This window comes from Protopterus annectens, chromosome 1.part1 (genome assembly GCF_019279795.1).
Source record: "Protopterus annectens isolate FY-2018-M chromosome 1.part1, PAN1.0, whole genome shotgun sequence".
Classification (NCBI taxonomy): Eukaryota; Metazoa; Chordata; order Ceratodontiformes; family Protopteridae; genus Protopterus; species Protopterus annectens.
In genome coordinates this window covers 119,706,127-119,728,286 of record NC_056726.1, presented here as the reverse complement: position 1 = coordinate 119,728,286, position 22,160 = coordinate 119,706,127, and the positions used below count along the sequence as shown (strand labels likewise).

The 22,160-nt window shown below is 37.4% G+C and overlaps 1 protein-coding gene across 1 annotated transcript in view; it reads right to left on the bottom strand.

The window, feature by feature from the left end:
- LOC122814238 (dynein axonemal heavy chain 5-like) overlaps positions 1–22,160 on the bottom strand; it is a 3,525,594-nt gene that overhangs the window by 1,419,261 nt on the left and 2,084,173 nt on the right. The window contains exon 69 of the mRNA XM_044086840.1: positions 13,939–14,109. Coding sequence (XP_043942775.1) covers positions 13,939–14,109 — 171 coding nt within the window. The remainder of the gene's footprint in view (positions 1–13,938; positions 14,110–22,160) is intronic.

The window sequence follows — 22,160 nt, the reverse complement described above, 5'->3', positions numbered from 1 at the left end:
GTGTGTGTGTGTGTGTGTGTGTGTGTGTGTGTGTGTGTGTGTGTGTGTATGTGTGTGTGTGTGTGTGTGTGTGTGCGTGTGTGCGTGTGTATGTATGTGTGTGTGCACTTTGCCTATAAAATGTAAATCTAAAACAGTAATATATTTGGCTAAATGTGAGGCATGTGCTGGATATTACATTGGGAAGACAGAAAGAAAGCTAAGGGAGTGAATCTATTCCCATTTGTACAGTATTAAGACTAAAGATCCAAAAAATGCTTTATATAAACACATAGACCAGAAAGGAGTTAATCATATGTTTAAATTTGCTATTTTAGAAATTATAACACCAAATGCCAGGGGGGGCAATTACAAAAATGCACTTTTATATAAGGAGTTATGGTGGCAGTTACATACGGATGCCACAACCCCACCTGGACTGAATGAACATATATCCATTAAACCTATTTTAGAAAATAGGAAAAGATAGGCACACCAGAAATCAATGCATTTAATACATACATACTACTATCGCATTATCATATGTATTTGTTGGGTGTTTTGTTTATATGTATACATGTATATTTTTATATTTTTATATATTTTTATATATACATACTCTCATATATGTTTTTCATTGTATTAGAAAAAGTTTTTATAAATTTTTATATGTGAATTGTTATTTGGGTAGGTTAGCTTTAAATAGCTGACGGTTTTGGAGCCAACAGAGGTATTTAAATGACTTAGAACAGCTGTTAAAATGTTTTGAAAAAGCTCACTTTTATGTGAGTGAAAGCGCTAAACTTTGTGACTTAATAAACGTTTGTCAGTGTTCACACGACTGCGGACATTGTTATTCCAAGGCTGGAGGTATTTAGCAGTTTGTTTTGCGTGGGAATAGCGATTTACATTTTGGCGTTCATTATCGCTATCATCTTTTTATTATGGACTTAAATATGATCAAAATATGTATATATTTATGAGGCACAGTAAAAAACTACCATTTACGGCTAATATTACAGTAAAGTTAAACAGATTAAAATGGTGTGCAGACATTTACTTTAAAGTCCAGAACAGACTTTTTGTTTTGTTTTTTTCTTAACCTTAAACTGGGTGTTTAGAAAGCTGACAAGTCCTCTACTTCAAAGATTAAAGACTATGTTTTTGGATTTAAAAAGGCTTACAGCAATGTGGAAGCCTTAACTTGAAAAGTTTCCTCGTTGTTGTAAGCCTCACCAGTTCAGAAATTGCTTTCCTGCTACTGTTATCCCCTGGTAGTGGCCATAGCATGGAGTGTGGCCTCACTGGGGGAAAACATGCAAATGTGGCAATGTCGGATCATAGCTAATGCTAATGCCAATTAACTACGTACTCTTCTCCTGACATGCTGGTATCTCCAGATTAACTTGGCAGAACAATTCAGGGAGCTGCAGATAAAACGTAGAAGTGCATATCCTCACAGACTTATTTTTGTATAATTTTAAGTGAAGATTTTCCAAAAAAAAAAAAATCCAGAAAAAAATCCCCAAAGTTCAGAGATCAATGTCTTGTATCTTGTCAGAATGAGTTTTAAAGTTTTAACTGCAATTTTTAATGAAAAAATATTACATCCCCTTTTTAACTCTGTATATCTTTGAAGTTCAAGCAGAAGAGTTGTGTGCTTGAGAAAGGGGGCACACTTTCAGTTATTTAGGTTATTTTCTTATGCTTTTCTGAGTGAACAGTATGGATGCAGCTGACTTCTTCACCATCTCAAAAAAGAAAAGACAGCAAGAAAGCAATCTACCAAATGCAGCAATGTAAACAGAACTATGGAATTGTTTCTTCAAGCTCGAAATGCAGTTTGAGTTCACACAGCAGCTGCAGTGAAACTGAGGGACACAAAAAGTGGAGGTGTACTAGCTCAGAAGATAGTATATATACCACCTTGTCTTCAAAGTGGATAACCTATTTGACAAAGATGAAGTACTATATTCCTTACTTTCTGTAGCTTAACCAGTGACAATATGGAGAACTGCATCAGTGCTCTCCACTCCACGGGAGAAAGACAGCCGTTTGAAGGACAACCACCTGCACAGCAAAGGTACAAATGACTTAGGTGGAACTGACTTACAAACGGCACATTTAGAGACTTTTACTATTAATGATAGTCTGATACTTTTCTGACTCCATGATCATTAGCAGTGAATCTCCTGTGGGCTGCATACATTCATGCTATAATTTCTGCCATGGGGTTCTACACATAAGGCAAACAGCAAGGTAAAGAAGTGCAGTTTTCTTAATTCAACTGCCTTTTTATATCTCCAGCCTTTTGCTTTGGCATTTAATTTGTATTTGACACTCTACTGTAGGTTTGCTGAACTGGTTATACCAGCAAATTAGGGAAATGCATGCTACCTATCATTTCCGACATACAGTGATACAGTACAAGAGCAAATTTCTAGGCAGCATCCAAATGTCCACCAATTTATGGAACCAGGATCTACCACTTCAGAATTTATTCCAACCTCTAGCACCTCGGCAATAGCCTTCCAAGGAGTATACAAACAAAAAATGCAGCACATATTCATATAGTAAAATTATTTAATCAATCAAACAATTAAGCAATTTAAAACACATATTAAATTTAAATAAAAACTCTCCAGTTGCATTCTGCATTAATGCCACCAGTGGCTAAAGTACCATATTTTAGTATAAAAAGAGTTTCCTTATACAAAAGTTTTTTCTTTATATTAATACTATATTTACTAGTAGGAATATGCTCTAAAATTGTGCCTAACAATCCCTGTGGGTTACATCTATGATATTTTTTTAAAGTGCATTGCAAGTGGACTTTCTAGCTTTTCATTTTTAATATTCCTAACATGTTCCTGTATCTTAGTCTTAAAGGACCTCTTACTTTCATGCATATAAAACATCCCACATGGACATTTGAGTGCATACACAATGCTTTCTGTGTTACATGAGAACATAGCATTAGGTTGAAAATCTACTAAGTACATGGACTAGTATTCAAAACGATATTGATAGATGGAAGAACATCAATATGTCTCTACTGTCAAAAGCTAGTGTTGTCAAGATGAATTTTCTACCAAGAATACTCTTTAAATTAAATGCTACTTTTTCAAATATTCCCCAAAACTTCTTCCTTGCCATGGAAAAAGCTATATCAAGATTCTTATGGTATCCCAAATCTACCAGAATTAAATATGGAAAACTTGTACTAGCCAAAGATAAGGGGGGATTGAGGTTGCCTGATTTTAAGCTTTACTATAGTATAATTACTGTCTACAGACTAATACAAATAATAAACTATGACTCATATATAAATACTTGGACACCCCAGTGGACCAAAATCTGGTATGAACAGTTGAAATCCCTTGACTATAATATCAAATCCCTTCCATTCTTGAATTTAAACCAGGCTAGCATATACACGAAGAATCTACACCCTCTAATTAAAAACATGATTCTTACAACACAGAAACTACTTAAATCATTGCAATTAGCTGACACTTTTGCCCTTATACAACCGTTACACCTAAATCCTAATCTACTAATAAATAATAAACCCGTAAATCTAACAAACTACCCCCTGATAAAAGACTACACAATATGGGATATATACCAATGGAAAGACTCTAACACAGGGCAAATGAGACTTGAACTCAAACTTCCTAACAAATATAGTATTATCCTTAACCAACTTCACCATCTTATAAATGCTAAATTCTCACAAATGCACATTGACTTACAGAACATAAATTTAGTTAAATTAATATCTGAAAATCTTGCGATTAAAGGGAAAACAATTTCTAGGACTTATAAAATTGTAATGAGCGCAAAACATCAGAATTCTTTATTATTTTCAAACTATTGGCTAACGAAAAATCAATCACTGACTGAAGAAAATAAGAAACTAACCACTGAAAATACAATCAAATGCATTCCTTTCAAGAAGCTGTTATATACACAAATTACGGTAAATAACAATCTATATTATACCTTATCTAAATTAAATAAATTCAGTCCTAACTTTTCGCTTATATGTCCCCATTGTCCAGATCAAACAGCTGATATTTTACATGTCATGTGGAACTGTACTAAGATACACAACTTATGGTGTTCCTTGAGAGTAAGATTAGAGAAGATGGGATATGAAAAATCAACCCTTACATGGGAGACAGCTATATTGCACATTAACATCAATCAACTTCCAAAAATATTAAAATATGTCTTTATTACAATGTGTGCCCTTATTAAATTCTTTATTACAAAGAAGTGGAATGTCATGTCACCAATTACATTGGAAAATTTTAGCAATCTTGCTAGCAAATATATCTCATCTCACAAATTAGCTTATTCAAAAACAAAAAACAAACGCTATTACAAAAAATATTGGGGTTACTTACTAGATACAATTCTTGACAAATAAAATTCGCCCACAAATTGACATGAAAAGTTAACCTTTTAATAAGAAATGAATGTAGTATAACCAGTTTTCTTGCATCTTCCCCCTTCTCTTAGCATATGTGTATCTAGATATTTTCCCTAACCATACAATAAATGGTTGAATTTCTATCTTTACTTTCTATATAGACTATCCCCATTCCACTATCCCTTATGAGACCAAATGAACATAAGAATTCTCATACTCTACTTGACGATGTAGTGACTTCTAGTGTATATATTGTGTATATATATGTAAGTATAATTTTCTCGAAATGAGATTGTTGTCTGTTTTCTTTAGATATGTATTTGTATTGTTTATTTGTGTTTTTGAGTTATTGTATTGTTGTTATTATTTGGAAAAAAATAAAATTGAAATAAAGAGATTGTGAAAAAAAAAAGCATTAGGTTGAAAAGATAATCCATTAATATTCCTAAATGTTCTACTAACATACTGATATGTTATACATCTACCACAGGGATGGGTTCCCACCTGACTAGGATTACTGCTTAGACGTGTTGGGTTTGGAAAATCTAGCATGGACCAACATGTCTTTTATATTTTTACCTCTTCTAAATGAAAAGTTCAAGTTCTTATCAAGACTATCCAGCAGGTCCCTATATTTAAATAAGGAAATCCAATACAACTGAATAATTTGTTTAACTTCTTCTGTTAGTAGATCATAAGTCATAACTACATATATCTTTCTTAAACTTTTTGATTTATTCCTAGATCTACCCTGACATCTATTATACCCATTATTTGGCTCATAAATAACATTCTTTCTAACTTTATCTTTTATGGATCCTGGTTTCTTGGGTCGTTTATCCTTTTAATTTTTTTTTTTTTATTTGTTGTTCACCAATTCATCTCTGGTGCAGCAGTACTGCTCTGCCTATACTGGTCACCCACCTTATTTTAACAACTTTTTATTAATAAGGCTTAACAGTAGCAGACATTGTGCCCAGGAAGCTTGACACCTGGAAAATTATTATATTTAGACTATATCATTAAAAACAGAAGGAGTGCAATTGTTCATAAAAATATAAAAAGCTGACATATTTTAATAGATTGTGGTATCATTTATCTTAGAGAAAGTAAAGAATGAGTCCCATATGTAGACACAGGACTTATCCTCTTCATTACTGACCATGACAGAATATATTGCAGGGCAAAAGGTAATTCACAGAAAATTGAGAAAAAGTTTACAATATATATCCCAAACAAAGGTTTAACAGAGTACAATCACCATTCTCCCTGTCAATTTTTCTGTAGTACAATTCTGTAGTGAACAGGGGGATAAAAATCTACATATTTTGAAATTCCCAGGAATAAGGGCCTTTATTCTACTACTGTAATTGTTAAAGAGACTTCTAATTTTTTTACTAAAATTGTTTGTATAGACAGCATCAGTTGCTTGGAATAAAACTGACCAGCGTCTTATAAATATGACTAACATAAAAAAGCAGTCAAGAAGAATAAACATTTATTTTGTTGGAAGGAATCTGATATGGTGTCATGAATGAATACAGCCTTCCCTTCCTTCCTCTGCACCAGACATGTACTCATTCATAATGTCTTATTTGGTAACTAGTTAGGATGTCGGCATCTTCCTTATCTTATGGGGGTGTGTGCTGTGCCCTGTAATGATTTGGAGTTTGTTAATGGACTACAAAGTCATTTATCCACTTGGGTATAATAGATAAACTCTCCCAGCTAGGCATCAACCCGTATGTTACCAGATGGGTAGGTAATTGGCTCATTGATAGAACCCACTCAGTCAAAATAAAGGAAGACACTTTTAGTAGTAGACCCATAATGAGTGCTGTACCTCAAGGATTGGTCTTGGGGCCTGTACTGTTTGGGATATACTTTTCTGAGGGGCAAGCCAAAACCAGTGGTCTGTGGCTGACCAAGTTTGCAGATAATTGCAAGCTGTCACTGTATTAAATTCCCCTAGTGATGTGACCATCCTCCAAGACGGCCTTACCCAAACTAATGACTGGTGCTAGAAGCATGACCTCAAAATGAATTCCAAGAAATACATCATTATCCCCTTTGGGGAAAATGTCATCCCCACTAATTATCACATTAATAACAATGTACTAAGCACACAATCAGTAGTATCACATTGCCTCTGTTGTACGGAAGACTTTCTATATGGCCCACCTCATAAGTAAGGGTATTTCATCCAGGAACGAGGAGGTCATAAAACCCTTGTACTCCTCCCTTAACAGACCCATTATCGAGTAAAATGTCCCCTTCGGCATTTACCTTGCCAAGCACATGCAGCAGCTGGAGAAACTACAGAGGTTCCTGACCAGGAAAATTAAGGGTCTTAAACACCTATCCTATACAGATAGGCTAAAAGCCCTGTCCCTCTACTCAGTCTTAAACGGACTACTCAGAGGTGACCTGTGTCTGGCATACAAGGCCATCTCAGACTCAGCCTTGATGGAGTTACAGCATATCCATAAATCAAACTCCACTCATGCAACCCACAAACAAGGCCTCAACCTGGTCTGTGACATTAATAGAAATGGTTGGTGAGATAGATTTGTGTCCAAAAGACTCCCCCATCTGTGGAACAGACTTCCTCTCCATGTCAAGCAGAGTACCTCTTTAGCCCTCTTTAAGAGAAACCTGGACGAATGGATGGAAAACAGAAAATACAGCCTGGGATCTCACCTGTGTCACTGCTGGACAGGGGAAACAGGTGCTGACTTTGTAGGAACATGGGCCAAATTCTTGGCTAGGCTTATAAGAGCCTCAGGGCCAATAGCTTATTATCATCCTATGAACCTATGAACCTATTTAAATGGTGGCTGCTGATATCTCTCTGTCTAGACAGGAACTTTGTCTTCCTGCCTTCCTGTGACAAAGCTCTGTCCAATAAGCCTAAGTTAATAGCCAGGTGCACCTCCATCTACAACCAGCCACGTGACTTCTCCTTCTAAGTTTGTGAGCCCTGGCATTAGACCTAGGTAAAATTATCAAAAATTAAATGAGCTGGGTAAGCACTATTCTTGGCAGTCATGGAAATCATTGTCTGGGGTTAATTTCTCATCTTCCAGTCCTCCTCTTTCCCCAGTGCTGCAAGGATCCATTTGGAGTCCATTGATATTTTCCATGTACATGCTCTTTTAGGACATTTTGTTCAAGAAAGGATGCCTTCACTTCCAATGCTGTTCAGATGGCATGAAATCGCACATCTACGTTTCTCAGGTTTATGTGCTTAACATAGATTCCCTTGTCTGGAAATCACCCATCTGTGGATATGTAGACATCGCATGAAGTTCAGTACTTCAAAGACTGTGGCCTTGGCAATACATGCCACATTGAGGAACTCAAGCAGTCTGTCCCTTAATTCCTATAATAACTGTGTGGAGACTAGCTTTGACTTTGTCAGTAAGATGAGAGATATCATTGCTTTCCATGATGACAGACTGACACTTAGTAACTAACTACCAGTTGTGGTTAGTCATCAAACTACCATCTAAGGAGTCAAAACCCAAATCAATCTTCCACTTGCTTCTCAAGGGCTCACTGGTTTCCTCAAAGCTTGATTATGGTAACTCATGCTTAAACACTTCAAGTTGCACTTATAGTGAACTGTGTGGTGACAGCTTTCCATACTTCTCTGCTTTTTCCATGGTTTAGCACAAAAAATTATCTGTTTGTATTTTTTTGTGTTTGTTTGTTCTGGGACCTTAATCTTGCAGCTTCATTTGCATTTGTGTGAAGATTGTGTATTACTGCAAGATTTTAGTATTGTTTATACATTATATATTCTACATTATATTGCACTTCTATTTCCAAAAGATGAATTACCTCATTTAGTCATTTATTACAGCATTACTGGCAAATTTCTGAATAGTCTGGTACCTTAGTCTGTAGTAGGATTGCAGTAGTGGCAGTATTGTAAATTCTGCATGAAGATTTGTGCTTCAGAACTTTTTATAGCTGTATATACATACTTAAAGTTGCATTCCAGTGCCTTTCTGTTTACATTCTGTCACCTTGATATGTTTTTTCACATTCTCTGAGTCTCTCCCACCTACTCTCAGATATTAAGCTAAAAGTTTCTGAAATTCTAATTATAGGACTAGAGCTTCAGTTTAATTGTTCCCCAATACTTCTGCCCTTGTCTTGTTGTGGTTTTGAAAAGCTATGTCTCTGCCTTCCACTCCTTATGGTAATCTGACTTCCAAAGTCTTTCCTTCTCCTTTCATTGCTATAGTCTGCTGTACAACCTATTGAAGTACTTTCCCACCCATTGTTTTCCATATAGCCATAATACTAAATGCCCGCCCAGCAAACCAATATTGCACTTGAGTAAACTCCCATACTACAAATTGTCTCCAGCACAAAAAACAGCTCTACTATCAAGTCTCAGCACAATCTAACCTAGTCTAAGGCCAAACTCTAGAGGCCACCCAAGTAGAGTTCTGTATAACCCAGTCCACGACCTACATTAGCCCACCCAGATACAGGTCTGGAGAACATGGATATGCACTTTCCAAATGTTTCCATAGCTAGGTTGGTAGATATGGGCATCCTGAGAAAATGTGGCAATTGTCTCGTGTTCACAGACAACTATTTAATACTTAAACAAATGCAGTACATAAGAAATGCACATACACCATTTCACTGGAGGCAATAATCTTATATATAAACAAGGTTGTCAAGAACACACAAGTACACACACACACACACACACACACACACACACACACACACACACACACACACACACACACACACACACACACACACACACACACACACACACACACTACATCCACTGCATACAGTGTCCACCACACACTTGGATTAACCTATGCTGAGGCACTAAAAAGCAATCTTCCCAAACCACAAAGACCACTTAGGCCTATACATTGCAATATCTATCCTCTGTACTTTCTAAAGCACTCACCAAAAGCAACACCAAACACCACACATTTGTCTACACCCAGTGGAGCCCCAAAAACAAAGCCCATAAGGCAAGCAAACACATTACCCATGACTCTTGGCTTAGAGGACTCCATTGTATGAGACACAGATGTCAGACTCACCAGACTGACCAAGGAGAAGATAACGGTTTGTTCCTTATCTGGAGCCAGAATCCGCAAAGTTACACATGGACGCAAGTAACTACACCACAGGTACCAGTATGATTCTATTGTAGTCCATGAGGGTGTTAATGACCTGAGACATACTTTCTTGGACTATATGAAGAGAGGCATTGTTGATCTCTCTGAATATGTGTCTCAGGCAGGTATGTGCCTTGCATTGAGCAGCATTCTACCTTCACCAAGGATGATGCCACAGTATGAAGAAAATACAACTGACTTCAATAACTGACTTAGTTTCTGGTGTCTTTCCTGGGGGATTCAAAATTTGTCAGCATGGAAGGACATAGTTAGCAAACCATGTTGCTTTGCAAAGGATGGTCTTCACATTTCTCCCGTAGGCTTTCAAATACTGGCTAAAACTTCCACCCCTTAGAGCCTTTTTAGGCAATGCCAAATTGACAAACCCACTGACATAACAGATAAAACCCCCAAAACCTAAAGGTGTTGCTGTTCAATACTAGGAGCCTAAACAAGAAACTCCCACCCTACCAGCTCTCCTCACACTGGAGAATATAAACATCTATGCCGTTACCGAGAAATGGTTTAAATCCACAGAAGGTACTCCAGCAGTGCAAGGCTTCAGTGCCTTCCACACATTTAGACCATCAGCTGCACAGACAGTGACAAAAGGTGGAGGAGTCTCAATCTGTATTATCAACAAGCATAACACTAGGTTGATGCCTTGGAATTTATCCAGCTGCAAATCACCATAGACATAGTCCCATACCATATCCTAGCAAGATGTAGGTTACACTCTGTGTCCCTATAATTCCATACCTCATACTTAGACCTACGGGAGGCACTCACCATTAAACTAAATACCCTATTCATGGGAGACTTTGACTAACCCTGTATAGACTGGGAAATATACACTGCCTTATACTCACATGCACAATAATTCCTGAACTTTATTAACACAAATAGTACCCATCAGAGGTTCAAACGTATTGGACCTGTTATTCACCAATATGTGAGAGTGCTGCACCCCCTCCTTCAGTGTCACATTCTCACTGGTGAGGTTGGACTACAACTGTCTCCTTTGAAATAAAAATCAACTCGGTAACCCCAGCAAACAACGTAACAGGAAGTATTACAAAGCAAACTACATTCTATTAAGTGGCAGTTTGCCAAAATTCAGTGTCCCTCCCAACTCCAAGTTCACAGCGACCTAGGTGGAACTGTTCACACAGAACCTGTACAACCATGTTAATAGCTATATACAGACTGCTGTGTCTACTAGAAGTAAACCAAAAACAAATTCTAAAACAAATCACACTGGTGGTATCCTAATCTTAACAGGGTATATAACAAAAGGAAAAAACGTCATGGCTAAAATCAGGAAGAGTACCTCCTACAATGATAGGAGTGTAAATTAAACTAAACAGGAAACTAAGGACTAATTAAGTCCAACAAGGCCAATTATGAGATCAAGATAGGCTCACAGGCTAAAGATAACCACAAGGTCTTCCACTGTTATGTCTAAACCTCAAAGGTAACACACATTAATGTGTTGAATTGGTAGTCAACAGTGCCACCATCACTGAGCAGAGTGACAAAGTGAGTTTGCAGACTGACAAATTCAGCTCACACATCAGCTCCCACTCCCTCTGCCTCCCCCATGAAATACTACTAGCATAAACCCCAACTATTAACAAGGATCAGGTCCCAGCGGTGCTCGCTAAGTCAAAAACATAGCTTCAGTGGGCCCCAACAATATCTCAGGATACCTCTTGAATTGCTGGAAACATGACCTATTAGGACAACTTGAGTCACTTTTTAGCTTCAGCCTCAAAAAGCTTTGTACCATGAGAATGGAAGACTGCAATGTTTATCCCACTTCACAAGGTTGGACCATCAACTGACCCCAGAAACTATAGACCTGTTTGTCTGACTAGTCTAATATGCAAAGCCATGGAATGAATTATCATGAAAATGATCAACAAAGACATAATCAACCTTCAGACACTGGGCTCAACACAGTTGGCTTTCTCAAAGGAAGGTCATGCCTACTAAACCTAGTGGACTTCATGAGAAGGGTAATGGATGAGGAGAAAATGGATCATACTGCCTACATGGACCTACAATACCCCACTTGGGTATAATTGACAAACTTACTGAATTTGGCATAAACCCTACACAACTCACTGAATTGCCAGCTGGCTCATAGGCAGGACCCATGAAGTCAGTATTGCTGATACCACCTCCATTAAGAGACAGGTCACCAGTGGGGTACTTCAGGGCTTTGTGCTGGGACTGCTGTATCTGGCATCTACTTCTCTGTGCTAAATGCTAATGTCAAGGGCCTTTGGCCAACCAGCTTCAAAAATGACTGCAAACTGGTATTCCCCCATGACCCAAACATCACACTGGAGGGTTTATCCCAAACAAATGACTGGTGCCAACGTCAGACTAAAACTCAATGCATTATAATACCTTAGGGGAAAACTGCTGCCTAAGCTAATTACTCCATCTATAAGATACCCATAAGAGCTGGCCCCAGTAATCAGGGATCTAGAAACATGTGTAGACAGTAATTTGGTCTTTGACAAACATGGGGTCAAGGTAATAAGAAAATCATTCTATGTTGCCCAACTTATAATTAAGGACATTGCATCCAGGTTCAAAGAAGTTATTGTGCCACTTTATTTGGCTTTTATTAGACCCATTATTGACTACAGTGCCTCCTTCAACATGTGACTGACCAGACATATGCAACAGCTGAAATGACCACAAAGGTTCCTTACCAGGAGAATCCAGAGTATAAACATATTGTCCTATAAATATCACTACAGGTTACTGAGAGGTGATCTACGCCTGGCATACAAACCATCCTCGGATCCAACTGTGATGAACCTTTTGCACATCTGCAAAATGAACAGCATCAGAACCACTAGATCTAAGGATTTAAATTTTGTTTGTGACAAGTAAGGTATGTTGGTGAGACAGATATGTGTCTCAAAGGATCCCCATGCTCTGGAACAGGCTCCCCATCCATGTGAAGCAGAATCCATCCATAATTTTCTTAAGCATAACCTTGACCAATGGATGGGAAATTAGAAATTCACTTCAGCTTTTGCCATGTCTCTGCTAGACAGAGGCAGACAATACTGCCCAAACTAAAATACTCTCCCCACATAACCTGAGGAAACCTCCTAACTAACATATCCCTCCTAATAAATGCCCATGATAAATAGGGACACAATTGGGTTGGATTGCATGGCTATGCTTATAAAGGTCCTGGTGGTTGTTAGCCAAGTATATATCTATGAACCTATGAATGTATACCTTCACTGGTCCATATATCTGCTGTCCAACTACTAACATGTTCATTTTGTTATCCATCTGTCACTGTACTGCAGGGCATCAAGACTGCCTGCCAGTCAGGATGTTATCACCTTTAAAGTGCTGGTGTTGATGTACTTAGACCCATGTGACATATGTATGTGTATCCTGGCTAGAACCATGTGGTCTGCCTCTTTGGGGCTGACAGAGATTGGTAGGGTATAGATGGACACCTTTTGCCTCCATTCCTTCTCCTTTTCATTCTAGGGTCCACAACCCTGAAAACTCTCCCACTTTGATCAGGTTTAAGAGGCCCCTTAAAACTTACTTTGGTACTTTTCCATTATCGGGGCAACACTTGTAATGCTGTATCATGCACATGCAATGATCGCACTGTTAGCCCTGAAGTGCTTGTCTGAGTTTCAGACTTGATATTCTCTGTAAAAATTCCTGCCAGGGAAAAATCAGTTTTTCCCATTAACTTTCAGTGGATAACAGATGGATTTCAACTATGCACCCTTTTGTGGCATCTCTGTAACGTTTAACTTTGTGCAGAATGGACATGCTGAGATGTTCAGCAGTTTAACCCTTAATAGGGAAAACAAAGCAAATAATTGTAAATTATTTAGTGTAGGACAAACCTGACCGTTGTCAGTTTGACCAGTCCGTGCTCCCATTTTCTCAGTTTGAGTCATTATACGGCAGTAAAAAGGTGCTTCATGTCTGTTTCTTGGACTTTCGAAACAACCACTTACAGCACTTATAGCTGTGCGAGCGCTAGCATTTTATAAGTGTTGCCCCGATAATGGAAATGTACCCTTACTTTTTTTAACCTGGCTGCCACATGACATCTCCTGATATACCTGTTTTTAGTGTCTGCAGATATTATTTTAATTAAACGTGCCCCTTGTCAAGTTATTCTTTTTTTTTAATTATCATACTTCTACACTTGAAGTTTCTGCAGTATGTCCATATAATTGACTAATAATTGCTCATTAGTGCATATATAATTGTGCATTTTTAACATTCCCGGCTTACTTTAAACATTCTATCACATATACAATGCACAATAATAAGGGTCACAGCTCCTACCTGAAATGCCTTTGTGATATCTGCTAAGGAAAAACGGTAGTGATGTCGTCCTGGTGTGGGAGATGGCAGTAAGACACTCCTCACAGCTTCCAGCAAACTACTTGATGCAGAGACAAGAGCATCTTGAAGTTCTTGGGACAGTGAATGTCCATCTCTGTCACCTGCATTAGCCTAGAAGGAATTGCATGACAGAAAATATTTATTCATTTTTGAGTGAAGTAAATTTTGCAGTCAAAACTGATTTGTTTCTGCTTTACAATATTAACCAAAAAAACCTCCACTCTGAAAATAAACAACTCATAACTGTCTATGTACCAGACAAAAGAGCTGGGCACTACCTTTACTCGTACGCTGTCGCTAAACTATGGAACTCAGTTCCAACCAGCATAAACACCATTGGCTGCTTCAACAAATTTAAACTCACCCTAAAGAACTATATACTAAACTCTCACATCTGCCCCTGCATCTATCCAAATAGATAAACCATGTTACTCTCTTTGAGTTTCCCTCTAGCTTACCTCAATTTATACCCCTCAAAACCAGTAGGAAACTCGTTTGACCTATACGTTATTTTAAACAACTCTATTCTTACTATTGATCTTTCTAACCTTAACTGTCATACTAACCCTCACCGCATTAAAACTACCCCTCTATTGATTTCCTTTTTTTACCTTTCAACCTATTCAATACGTACAAAAAAATTAGTGTAAATTACTCTGTTTCTCTCTGATACTGTAATTCCACAATTTATAATTTTTTTTCAGTATGTTATATTGTACTGTATTGTACTGTCATTACTTGTAATATACTTGTTATTTATACATAATGTCTTATGGAGCTTTTCTCCCTGGGCTTCCGCTGAAAATAGGTTCCTGACCCAGTCGGACTTTCCCAGTAAACAAATATCAATAAATAAATAAAATAAATAAATAATAAATAAAAATCCCTGCCACTCTGGGGCATCGACACTGTCTGCCACTCAGGATATCATCACCTTCATAGTGCTGATGTTAGCCTTACCCCCACTTGACAGGTGCAATCTGGCTAGAACCCCATGCTCTGCCTCTTTGAGGCTGACAGGGGTAAAGGCATTCTGAATTTAACATGCCTTTTTGAGACCAGGCAGCACTAACTAGAAGTTGTCATATCTTTAAATCATGAAACTTAGGAAAACAATCTCCTGCCCTTTGTAGAAAAATACTTCACAGAAAAACAGGAATGTATCCTTCTAGACAATTTACTTGCTCATGGTTATGCCTAACACAACAGTGCTAGAACAGTTCAAATGGTATACATAGTTCTGTCATTTGGAATGATAACACTGCTGCAAAGACTGAAATGTGAAGTAGCTCCAGCAAGACATATTTGCTTCTTCAAGGTTTTACTAAAATTACTCAACCATGCTTGAAAGCAATTGCCATAACTTCGTTTCAAGTAACTGTAATATATGAAATGCTGACAGTGACTAAAATTAATGGACATTGCTTTGGAACAGGCTTCCTATTCATGATAAGTAGAGCCCTTCCCTGGCCCTCTTCAAATGTAATTTGGATCAGTGGATGGGGAATCACAAATTCACACCTGAGGTAGTGCTTATGTCTCTTATGGAGAAGTGCAATCTATAAGATACACAAGGCATAGGTAGAAACCCATGCCATCCTCTTGCCGGTGTTGATATATTGAATAAAATAGGGTTGTATTGTCTAGGCTTGTAACGGCTCTTAAGCCATTAGCCTAATAATCTCCTATGAACCTATGACATTAAATTATTAATTTATGAGCATTCTGCACTGTTTTTTTTCAAGCACTCATTATATTACAAATATGTCTGATTAAAATACTTACCATCTTTTCGAGTTTTTCAGTTACAAACTACTCTTCGAGTCACCCTGTATTATATTAAATGGTGACATGTATCACCATTGTGCACATGTGATTTAAGGCACTAATCAAACTGATTTGTGTGTGTCTGTGTGTGTGTTTTAAGTGCAAGTAAACACATTGTTTATGTAAATACAGAAGCAAACTTGCGTGTGCACGCACGCATACACACACACACACACACACACACACACACACACACACACACACACACACACACACAAAAGCACACATATGCACTCTCATGTACACACACATTCAAGCATATATGTGCACATACATATGCCTACAGATTCATGTGCATGCACAAGCATACATATCATACACACACACACCCACACACACACACACACACACACACACACACACACTCAAAAATATATTTCTCACAACAGACATCTGCCTTTGTACTCTTACTGAGTAACCTCACAATTATTTATTTATTTTTATTTATTGACATTTGTTTACCAGGAAAGTCCAACTGGGCATAGGAGCCCTTTTTCAGGGGAGGTTCAGGGAGAAAAGCTCCAAGGTATTACATTTAATGCAATCAATATTTACAATAACAAATTTTATAATGCAGTTTCATTGCATACAGAGCATAATAGTCAGTATAGTAAAATGCATATTGATATTCACAAACATTAAATTTACAAGCCTTGTACTGAGACTTTACAGACAGAAGAGCGGTGCATACGATAGGAGTAATTTAAGAACTATAATAATGTGAGGTATTAGAGGAATTAACTGGGAAGTAGTGATGGAACAGTAATTTGTTCAGGATAATTGGAAGTAGATATAGCAGTTTAAGAAGTACAATAAAGTGCGGTATTAGAAGGAATAAGCAGGTTAAGTGATTTAGTGCTTTAAAAGGAGGTATAAGATAGATGATGAAGGGTGTTAGAGATGTCCGAAGTCAGGAGCAAGGACAAAGCCAGGAGGCAGAGAGGAAATATTGTAGTAATGGTTTGAAAAGATGAAGGTATGTGGTAGAACTGAATGATATAGGAATTTTATTCCAAGTTCTAGCTACACTGTTGGAATAAACACTGATCCCAGCAGCTCTATGTAGTTTGTAGATGGAAAGTAGTTGTTTATTATTTGACCGAAGGGGACAATTTGGAAGACAGTACTGAAGTAGGGGACTAGTTGATGGGCAGGCAGATGGGATATGAATGATTTTATGGGTTAAGGTGAGCCGAGTATAATCATACCCATTGTATTTTTTTTGTTTGTTTTTTTTTTTTTTTTTTTTTAATACATTTTAATCAGTGGCCAGTTCTGGAAAAGCCATCTCACAGAACTTCTTGCAACTCACACATCTTACCACAAGTCTCCCATGGCTAGTATGGAGTGGAGATCAAGTCCTTTTCTACTTAAATCATTACCAGGGAAGAAATTTGCTTCATAAATAGTTTTTACAAGGACCAAAACGCATTTTTGCTGCAAGCAGTCCCCTTTGTGCCTCATGTGGGAGATAGCATCCTTCTTCAGTCCCTGCTAATTATAAGTGCCAGCTCTGAGATCAACAATAACAGAGAAAGGGAACGGTAAATATATAGAACTGGTGTTTTTTTCTCTTTGAAAGTGCAATCCATTCTTTTAGATGAATGGGACAGTCAAAAAGAGGGAGCTGATAAATTGCCTCTTGCTGAATAACTTCTTTTATATCTGTTCCCATTTTTCTTAATTACTAATACCCTGAGATCTTTTGTGGACTCGTGCTGTTTTGTGTTAATCAACCTTACTACTAACTGCATACCATTCAGGATTAATTTCTGATCTTTGCATCAGTTATACATTTGTACACTGTGCTGATTTCCTATGTGTACCTAAAAAACTAACCCTAAGCATATTGGACATAGTACATATATGGATGCATTTTTCACAGACCCTGTTAAGTTTTTTTCTCTCTTTGTATAGCTGAAATATTTGTACTTATTTTGATGTAAGTTTTTTATTAGTAAATGATTGTGATTCATTATACTATTGAACCTTTTCTACTTGGGCCTTTATAGAAAAATGGGCAAGGCCCATTGACCAACCCATGCTGGTAAAAACATTTTAATTTAAAAATGTAACCACTATGGTATGGTAACCCACTCCACATTCTGAAAAAAATGTCCAAATATGCTGTTACATGCCAGCTCTGAATTCCATAAAAGTGATATATCAGTGTTCCCATTTTTGTTTGATTTAAAGATGTCAATAGAGAGCTATATGCATAAAATCAACATCTGGATGGTTTTATATTCTAAGAAGACTGAAATAGAAATAATTCTGTAATGAAAGTGCAAATATTTATCTGTTCAAGATTACCTGAGCAGGACAGAGAAGAGACAACAGATATGCATTTAGTAATTTTGCAATGGATCTTCCCTAAGTATATTTTCTCATTTTTTGAGTCACAAAAGTGAATACTGTAATGCACTACAGACCTAATGAATATTTCAGCTAGATAAAATGGAAAACTGGGATCCATATAATAAATACACTGAAAAGAAAACTGATGACAGGAACATGCCTTTTTCTTGATTAAAGCTACAATAGCTGTAAAATCTAAAATATCTGATGCGAATGTTCATAAAGCTATCAATAGGTTCATAAGCAGCTACTAGGCATATGGTCCAGGAGACCATTAAGCTGCCTAGCCCAAGTTCCCAATTTCCCCAAAGCACTGAATGGTTTAATGACTTACTCAAGGTCACTCAACAGGCAAATAAAGGTGGCAAGATTCAAACCCTGGGAAAGGAAGCAGCTCATTTACAAGCTGGCTCTTTGAACTTATTTTTTATGAACAGACAAAAACCTGGATTACTATGATCACAATAAATAGTGATGAACTTAAAAATATTAAACAAGATATTCCTTTTAGTGAAATTATATATATATATATATATATATATATATATATATATATATATATATATATATATATATATATATATATATACACCCCTTTAAAATGCAGTGAAACCGAAAGTATAAGCTACTATTTATTTTATTTTATTTATTTGCAGTTTGTTTGCCAGAATGGTCCATTGGGCTGACAGGAGTCCTGGGGAGAAAAGTTCCAGAAATACAATGTACATAATCCACAAGTTCTTAAAGTTACACAGCTACATATAATAAGTATGGTAATTGAGGATGCAATTTAATAAGATACAAAAGAGAAATTCTAAAAAACATAAGTAATATTTACAAGTATGTTAATTCCTGCAAATGCAACAGAAATTAAAAAGAATAAGTAGCTATTTACAACTATATCTATTCCTACTGAAGATATAGTGACAGTAGGGGCAAGGGGTACATATGTTGGATGTGGTTGATTTAGTAGGGAAGTGAGCTACTGAGGGGGAAATGCAGAGAGGGAAGAGTTAGAGAAGGAGGAGAAGGGGAGGTAGGTGGTTTAGAGTGGGGAGAGAGAGTGAGACAACGGTGAGTTTCTAAGGGAGTTTAAGTAGGGTTTGAGCAGTAACATTCCCAACAGGATGTTAGGTGCAAGTGAAGCAAGCTTTTGAAGGCAGAATGACTACCAGTGGTATGGATAAGGGGTGGCAGTGAGTTCCAGAGGCATGCTAGAGAGAAGAACAGTAGATGTTTACCTGGGAGGTGGGTGGCTTTGTGTAGTTCTATCAGATTTTGGGTGTTAGATCTTAGGACTCTGTCAGGTATGTGCATTTTAAAGGTGGAGGCAAGGGAGGTGCAGAGAGAGGGAGTGAAGATGAGTTTATGAGCTTGGGTGAGTTGACTGTAGGTAAGATAGTTGGGCAAATCTAGCCAATTTAGTTTGTGAAGAGCAATACAGTGATGGGTAGAGGATCTGTAGCCTGTGGAAAATCTGGAAATTTTGTTGTAACAGGAAGAAAGTTTTGTTTTGAGGGAAGTTTGTAAGTTAATAAGGAGTGGGGCACCATATAAGAGAGAAGGGATGAGGTATGTGGTAGAGAGAACCAGCTTGGTAGAGGGAGAGAGGTAGCGATTGTGCCAGTAAACCATGCCAAGCTTCTGGTGTGTTTTTTTGATATTTATTTGTAGGTGGGTATCAAACTTGAGCTGATCGTCAATAAGGACACCAAGTAGTTTTGCAATGGATACTATTTTGAGAGATTTTCACAGACCCTGTTAAGTTTTTTCTCTCTCTTTGTATAGCTGAAATATTTGTACTTATTTTGATGTAAGTTTTTTATTAGTAAATGATTGTGATTCATTGTACTACTGAACCTTTTCTACTTCATTCTGATCGATGATGGTGAATGAGTTTTTGTCAATGGAGGTATTTTTAGAAGGGTTAAATATCATGAATTTAGTTTTTGATGCATTTAGTGCTAGGTGGTTATCCAACACCCATTGTTCTGTAGAAGAAAAGGCACCACCCAGCTAATATTATCAGTTACCACAAGGCCCTTAAAAGGGTGTCCAATTATTACTGTGCAATATTATTATCCAATTGATAGTATAGCCCACAGCTAAAGCTATTAGAGTGGCCTTGTACAGTTTTACCAAAGGCATGCAAGTACTCTTAAGAGCTTAAATTATCTCTACACAAAACCAACCACAGTTAAAAGGTTTTAAAATATTTAATAATAAATAATTAAAACCACAAGACAATACTTTCTACTACACAGTTAGTGCTAGTCAAGAGAGTTCAGAGATCACACATAAATACTTAAAATAAATCAGTAGTACAGTTCTGACATCACAGAAAAACACTTAATCTAAACTTTCTAATTCCTAGCTATTGCTACAAGAAAACACACTTCTAAAATAACTTACTTACATAGAGCAAGGCAGAGTGCTGTGAGTTGGATAGTGCAGACAAAAATGCTTAATGCCTTCTGATTCTCTCTGTTTAAATTGCTATTGCAGTTCTGATAAACATTACATCATCTTTTTACACTTTCCTGGAGTTCCCAGGCTACACATTAACTGCATTTGCATTCTTAACATCTCCCTTTTGTTATCTTGCAGCTGGTCAGGAACAGAGCAATAAAAATACATTTGCATGCTTAAATCTAGCAATTTAACTCTTGGTTAAAACAATAGAAAGAATTTCTTCATCTAGACTTTTCTGCACCACTGTCCACTTCAAAGGGTCACCACAGGTTTTACTTTGGTCAGTAGAGTGCACTGTTGTCACTTTTATTTCCAGTTCCACATGTAACAGTAGTTCTTTACATTTAAGACAACAAGCTTGTAGTTTACATTCATATTTAAAAGTGATAGAATTATCTGCACAATTCTATCTGGCTAGGCTGGCAGCCTTCACCCTTCTTTACCAGTCTTCACAACCATGTTTAAGAAACAAGAACATGAAGGAAGCAACATTTTTATACTCCTGGCAGTCCTTGTTTTACAATAAAACCACAGAGCTAGAAGTTGTCTTGTACTAATGTTCATAGTTATATCTCTCACACATAATGCTGATGCTAATACAAAACAGTAAATTGCAACTATTCTTCCTCTGGTTGAAAGTGATCTTTCAACATTTCTCTCCCTGGGATTCAGAAAGGCTTAGTTTGATGCAGATGCCTTAACTCAGGAGGTTTCTGCATCGTGGTGAGTCTGTTTGACTCAGTGTCTGCTTTTCTACCATAGTTTCTCCATACATTGGTCGTAGTGCAAAGAGTGGTAATGATGGGGAAGCTGAATACAAATATGGCAGTGCAGTATAGTTGCTAATGGTAATTATCCAAGTGCTTACCCCAGAACAAGGTGGCAATGCCAGATTAAATCTCAGCAGTGCAGTTATTTTTAAAAGGAAGAAAAAAATGTATACTGTCTTTTGATGGTGTACACCCATTCATGCCTGTATTATTAGTCATAGCTCATACAGAAGCTGTGTGTGTGTGTGTGTGTGTGTGTGTGTATGTGCGTGCACATGTGTGTGATTATGTGAATCTGTCTGCATCTGAATGTGTGCCTGCATGTCTGCAGAGGCATGAATGTGTGTCTGGATGTGTGTCTGCATGTCTATAGAGGCATGAATGCGGCTGTGTGTGTGTGTGTGTGTGTTTGTGTGCATGTGTGTATACATATGTGTGTGTGTGTGTGTGTGTGTGTGTGTGTGTGTGTGGGTGTGCATGCATGTGTGTGTGTGTGTGTGTGTGTGTGTGTGTGTGTGTGTGTGTGTGTGTGTGTATTAGCATGTGTGCAGACGTGTGAGTGAGTGAGTGGTATTGTGAGTGTGACAAGTCAGTAGATGCTTGTGGGGACATGAATGTGAGTGCTTGTGTGTGTGTGTGCGTGTGTGTGTGTGTGTGTGTGTGTGTGTGTGTGTGTGTGTGTGTGTGTGTGTGTGTGTGTGTGTGTGTGTGTGTGTGTGTGTGTAGGTAGGTTTA